Source organism: Ochlerotatus camptorhynchus, unplaced genomic scaffold, assembly GCF_037179485.1.
Source record: "Ochlerotatus camptorhynchus isolate MF236.1 unplaced genomic scaffold, CSIRO-AGI_Acam_v1.1 ptg000103l, whole genome shotgun sequence".
NCBI lineage: Eukaryota > Metazoa > Arthropoda > Insecta > Diptera > Culicidae > Ochlerotatus > Ochlerotatus camptorhynchus.
In genome coordinates this window covers 1,635,750-1,642,351 of record NW_027040593.1, presented here as the reverse complement: position 1 = coordinate 1,642,351, position 6,602 = coordinate 1,635,750, and the positions used below count along the sequence as shown (strand labels likewise).

Sequence of the window (6,602 nt, the reverse complement as noted above, 5' to 3'; positions counted from 1 at the left end):
TTTCTCTTCTGCCGTTTATATATAATGACCTTTTTTCTTTTTCTTTAATAAGTGTTCTTGCTTGTTCACTTTTTTTCGGTTTACTCGGTTTCTCTTATTTTCATCGATAAGCTCAAAAAATGCAACGCCTACTATCTGTCATAGTTGTTTTGATCCTAGCGTGTACGTGTTGGTTTGTTTGAATGTGTCAATGGGTGATTCCTGTTTGCTCTAGCGCTTGTCTGTGTGTATGTATGTATGTGTGTGTGTGTGTGTAAATGTATCTCTTCTAACGTTGGTAAGTGTTTCTCTTGATGAATTGTCACGCATTGTATTACATTTTCTCTCGCTCGCTCGTTCGTCCGTCCGTTCTCTCTAGTTTCGCACGTTCGCTCGCGAATGATTGTTTTCAGCAGTGTTTCCGTTACAAAAATGATTGATTTTCTCACGTTTTACCTGTTTGATTTGACACTTCTTTTTTTTTGTGTTGTCTCACTTTCGGGTGAAGCTTCGAGCGTCGCGCGTGCGGCGAGCTGCCGGCAGCTGACAGATGACTCGTGCCCGCCGTTTCAATCCCGCCCGCGCACGCGCACGCTTTTCTCTCTCCGGAATTTCTTCCCTTTTATTAATCAAACCAATTTTAGCGAATACTAGGTTGGTAGGATGTGAAAGTGTGAGTGTGTGTGTGTGTGTGTTGGTGTGAGAGTGTTTTTTTTTTCAATAGTGGGAGGGAGAAAACGCATCGATAGAAGGAAAAAAATAACGTTAGAGCGTTCCAACTTCTTTTGTTTGTTCTGATTCTTCTTCTACATTACACACATTATTTGGCAAATGATCACAAAGCAAATCACATTTCCCGGAGGGGGTGGGCAGGGTCGCCTTCTCCGCACCCTTCGCACTGATAGCAATAATAATAATAATGGATGATTCGACAATCACAATCACGATGTTTGTTTGCCCCCCACCAAAAGGGGGACTCCACCGCGGGGCGAGGCAGGCCTCATTTCCGTCGTCCCGGGAGGGAGGGTGACCAATTCGATACCTGAGATTCTTTGCCCTCCGCGCGCGCGCGCGCGCCCGCTCGGTGAAAGCTATTGCAACTAAGACGCAACAAACCGAATCTCGTCTCGTCTGCCCTAAACCTAAACACCTCGCTCCTTCCGCGTATTTCACTTACACACTAAATGTAAATGTCGCATAAATAACTACAACTTAGAGACTGAGTGTAAATAACGATTGGGTATAAAGGGGACAAAAAAAAAAACTAAACCCTAACCAGCTGCCCGCGCACGGCCTACAGCTGCTGTTTTGTTTGTTTGTTTGTTTCTTTAACCTATACATATAACTTCGTCCTTGTTTCTCAGATTTCCGCTCTACACGCACATTCCACGGCGTTCCGATCCGTTCCCAATCAATAACAATTACAATTAAACAATACTGGAAATTATTCGTTTCTTCTCAACCGAGTCCGTGTGTGTCTGTATGTATGTATGTCCTGCCTTCCGTGTCTCTTCTTCTTGGTTTATTTTGCTTTGCATTTTACGCCAACACTTTCCTTCGTCCTTTTGTTTTTGTTTTTTTTTTAAATATAATAAATTGTAAAAATAAAAAAAAATATTTTAAACTAGTCTCTAACTATCTGTTAATAATACAGTAGTAATTGTTTTCCTTCGAGTTCCCTCGAACTCCTCCTTCTCCTCCTTCCGTTCGCTTTCTTCTCTTGTTCTCGCTCACGCACACTCGTTAAACTCAGATCGTCGCCATTTTACGTGTTTTTTTTTTGCTTCCTTCCTTCTCGCCTTTCGTTCGTCTAAAAAGTAAATGTGTGAGTGTGATTGCATTTAAAAAAAAAAAAGTAGGGGGTGAAGAGACTAATTATAGGTAAGGTATAATCTAACACAAAAAAAAAACCAGCCACCAGATTCGTAATTCTTCATTTTCTTTTCTTCTTCTTCTTCATCATCGTAAAAAGTAGGAGTAAATAGTAAATAGTTTAGTTTTAAATTAATCGTACAGTGATTTGCATGGAAAAATGCGAAATTCCGAGAAAAAGTTCATCTTCCTCCACAGGTTGTATTTCTTTCTAACAATTAGATTATATTATTAGTTCAGATCTTCTCCTTCCTACACAGATATTTCTGATTTGATGCGTACATTTGGAAAATTCAACTACCTTGCTTCTCCTTCCGTTTTAGTACAGGTTTAAATACGATTTTCTACTACAGCTCCCCTCCTCTCTCTCTCTCTCTCTCTCTCTCTCTCTCTCGCTCACGCCACTGAACTTTTTTTTCCCTTCCTCCTTCCTACTGTACTCGGCTGATAAGATTTCTATTTTTGTTTTGTTCCTTCATTACTTTTTTTTTTGTTTTTTAAAGGTATAATTTGTTCCCATTTAACGCTTCTTGTTCTTATCTTCTTCTAAGGTAAAAAGATTACACATTTCAATTTACATTTTGTTTGATTCAGTTAGGATACTTCTTCTTCTTCTTCTGTTTACTTCTTCTGTCTACTTCTTCTGTGTATGTGTTGTTGAGTGGGTGAGTTTTTGGCCAAGCCCCATTTGTTTTTGACTTCAACATTGTTTTGACCTCCGTATCGCAGAGCAATGGCGCAGCAAACGCTGTAGGCGTGTGATCAGTTTCCTTTTTTTTTTTTGTTTGTTCAATTACTTTTGCGGTTACAACAACTACTGAGAAAAGATTCATTTTTTTTAGTGTAGTTAAAAGTATAGTGGATTTTTTTTTTGCTAAGTGGTACTTCTAGTGGTATGTGTGTTTGTTTGTATGTGTGTGTATAGTAAGAGATGACGACGAACTCGACCTTTTCCTAGCTTTCCCTCTCTCTCTCTCTCTCTTTCTCTATCTTTCTTTTTCTCATTCTCTGTAACAACGTGCAACTTTTCTGCTTCCCTTTCTAGCTATGCTCCATGGAACCAGCTCAATTCGATCCATCAGTCTCATCCTCGGCCTCGGCATTATTCTCCTATATATTAATTCTTTTTTTTTTCTGTGAGTGTGAACTTACTGATCAGTCACCAGTAACGAATATCCTCCCTCTACTAGTGTAATCGAGTGCTGTTGTTGTTCTTGTTGTTATTGTTGTTGGGTTGAGAGCAAGTTTCTGTGTGGTTCATCCTTAAATCTTTAAGACGAAGATGATGATGATGATGATCATGATGATGATGATGATGTTGCTAAACACTACAGTGAGACGACAACGACGACGTGGATGTGGATTCTCTGGATACTATTACTGGTTGTAGTTGCTACACTGCTTCTCTCACGGCACGCTTAGATGTTGGATTTGGAAAAACTGACACGCAGATGGTTCGATTCCGATAGCTGGTAGTTGTGCATCTTGATCAGCGCACACACCGCTTCCTCGATCGAGCTGAGCTGTATCAGGGCCATCTTGTGGTCCTTGCTGTAAGTTGAAAAAAAGAAAATAAATGGGTTACAATTCGATGCCTTAGTTGAATTTAGCGGTGAAATGCGATATCAACTCCACACCCATCCGGAACATGAAAGAAGTCAAGATTTTTATACTGGCAAAAATTGCACTTCAATCCAAGTAAATTTCACAAAACTCCCATGTGATCTCATAATTGGAAATTACACCACAAAATCACATGCACCTTATGTGTCCAATGAAATCAATGTGATTAAACATGTTATGTAAAATTCATATAAAAATAATTAATTTTATTATTCAATCGGCAAAATCGATGCGACGAAGAGGCTGGTAGCGTTCTTTTCTGTTGAAGTCGAGCAGCTCAGTCGGCGTCTACAAACAAATTTTCAATCGTTTATCTTTCTATCTCCCATCGCGTCTGTGTGGCATATGTTAGAGCTAGTGTAAGCGGGTCTTAACTTGACGCTTAACTAGTCAGCAAGCCGTGCGTCCAGCTCGTCGATGTCAGCGCCGTTACAGTTCAATGCCGTTATACGGCGAGCTCGATGGCAACGCTTCAATGAACACGCACGGACAACTCCCCTCACTTTCGGACCATCTCTCAACGAGGTAAGTCACACATTGGCGATCCTGCCAGGAGATTCAAATAAGCCGTACAAAATCTTCTATACATTAGCTGATTTGGTTTTCTTTCTGAAAGAAACCACGCTAATAGCGAGCAGATTAAAATAACCGCAGCCCTCACGCATTGCAAAAAGAACATTGCAGAGGAAAAAAGAACGCCGATTCTGCCTATCGTCTCAAGACGATGCCATCGCGAGAAAAAGCCACCAAGCCTGCCTTAATCGTTTCAAAACGACGCCATTAAAAAAAAAAAAAAAAAAACGCCAAATCTGCGTAAATGGTTTCAAAGCGATGCCAATGCCTAGAAAAAAGCTGCCTCAATCGTTTCAAAACGACGCTATTACAAAAGAACGCCAAATGTGCCTCAATCGTTTCAAAGCGATGCCATTGCCGCGAAAACTGCCCCAATCGTTTCAAAACGACGCCGTTACAAAAACGCCAATATGCCTAATCGTTTCAAAACGATGCTATCGCGAAAAAAAAAACTGCTAAGTCGGCTTCATTTACTTTAAAATGACGCCATTGTTAAAACTGCAAAATCTGTTATAATCGTTTCAAAACGACCCCTCATTGCAAAAACTACCGCACACATTTCACCAGTATAATCTAGTGCATAACATTTCTTCAATCACTTCCTTTACGGTATTTTTTTTACTGACATTTGTTGCATCCACAATTGCAGGCTACATTTCGGAACCCCCGCGATATCACCGCAGAGTTCGAGCAATGCCAAACAGCGGCAAGTACGTTCGGCCGAAAGAAGACCGTGAGGGTTATTCGAGCGACCGTGAACCGGAGCGAGAAGCAAAGCCTAACGACGTCGATGCTGCCACGGGCCACGATGACGACGGCAGCGAATACTCAGCGGACTACAGCAACAGCAGTGGCCATGAAGGAAGTGACGACGAAAACACCGACCTTAGCAGCGCCTACAGTACAAGAAGCATTAGCCCTACCAACGGCGGTGGAGAACCGGCCGCACCATCAAAGGAGAAGGAACCTGATGCGAATCGCGAAGGTAACGCCGCTGAGCAAACAAACCCGGAAATGAACACCACAAACGAACGAATGACACAAATCGAAAAAGTGCTCGTGGACCTCTCAAAGGCTATCACCCTACTCCAGCCTGGTACCACGCAGCCGGTACATCGCGAAGCCGACCAAAGCTGGAATTTCAACCACGAACCGTCTAAGCAACAGGGTTCGTATACGACCGTGCGTCCCGAGCACATCAAGCCTTTTCCCGGCGGTGTCCGCCCGAATAAAATGTGGGCTGAATGGCACGACTTCATCGAGAACTTCGAGGTTGCGGTGTCTTTGCATAATGCAAACGATCCGGTTTACAAGGTCAAGCTGCTCAACCTATCCCTCGGGCAGGAGTTGCAGGCGATCGTCAAAGCCGTAAACCTACGCCCCAGCCTGACCGATCCACACTGTTATACAGTCTTTGTCGAAAACATTGAGAACCATTTACGCTCAATGACAGACACAGCTGCAGAGCACCAAGCCTTCTTGAAGATGAAACAAGGAAGAGACGAGTCAACAGTCGCATTTCACGCGCGGCTAATGAGAAGCGTTAGGCTGTGCGGTTACAGTCCCGGTGACCAAAGCCGATTTGTGCGAGCTCAGTTGCTGGACGGCCTTCGTAATAAGGAATTGGTAAAAGCAGCGCGTACCTTTGCCTACGACACCAATTTTATCGTGCAGGCATCCACACGCGATGAAGCATACGAGGCAGAAACAACCGAACGATCGCTGGATACCAATGTACTGCAGGTTGGTCGGGGCTATGGAACGAGCCACAAGAGGACCAATTCCCACCAAGAGTCTAGCTACCCGGTCTCTAAGCATCGTCGTACAAACTCGGATTTCATGCAAGCATCAGAGCGCCGATCGAACTCGTCGAGATGGACAGGTAGATCCAATCTTCAAGCTAGAGATAATCAGCCCAACGTGCGACCACAAGGGCGTCAGACGCGTTGCCCTAGGTGAAACAACGTATCCCATCGGAACCCGCAATGCCCCGCGTTATCCAGAACGTGCGATAAATGTGGAAAGCGAGGACATTTCGCGGTCGCATGCCGAACAGGACGACGCGTGCAGCAAATCGTGAAGCACCCTGTTGACGAATCATCCGGTGACGAAAATCCCATTAACGAAGAACAGGTAAAGTAAGGTTGATCATTCGTACACGAGGAAAAGCCTTTAAATATACGATTGTAACGAAAATTTTACGTTTTGTCACTTTACCAACAATCTCTCAAAATTCCCCTTTTTAGAACATAAACGCCCTCACTTTGGAGGACGCAATAGTTGACTGCAGTATCGGATCCGATAACCCCATCAGTTTTCTCATCGACTCCGGGGCCGATGTAAACGTAATTGGAGGCAGGGATTGGGTGCACATCAAACGGGAGTATCACGAGGGTGTCGCAAAGCTCAAATTCATTCAACAGCCCAATCAAAGCTTGCGTGCCTATGCTTCCGCCAAACCAATGCCAGTTGAGTGCATGTTCAGAGCATCAGTAGAAGTACCAGGAACATCCAAACCGCTAGTAAGCGCTACATTCCATGTCGTCCCCGGCGGA

The 6,602-nt window shown here is 43.5% G+C and overlaps 1 protein-coding gene across 9 annotated transcripts in view; it reads right to left on the bottom strand.

The window, feature by feature from the left end:
- Positions 1–266: 266 nt before the first annotated feature.
- Positions 267–6,602, bottom strand: part of heph (polypyrimidine tract-binding protein 1 heph) — a 727,070-nt gene continuing 720,734 nt past the window's right edge. For all 9 annotated transcript variants that reach the window (XM_065219372.1, XM_065219375.1, XM_065219376.1 and 6 more), the window contains one exon: positions 267–3,402. In XM_065219372.1, the coding sequence (XP_065075444.1) occupies positions 3,270–3,402 (133 nt within the window). In that variant the 3' untranslated portion in view covers positions 267–3,269. The remainder of the gene's footprint in view (positions 3,403–6,602) is intronic.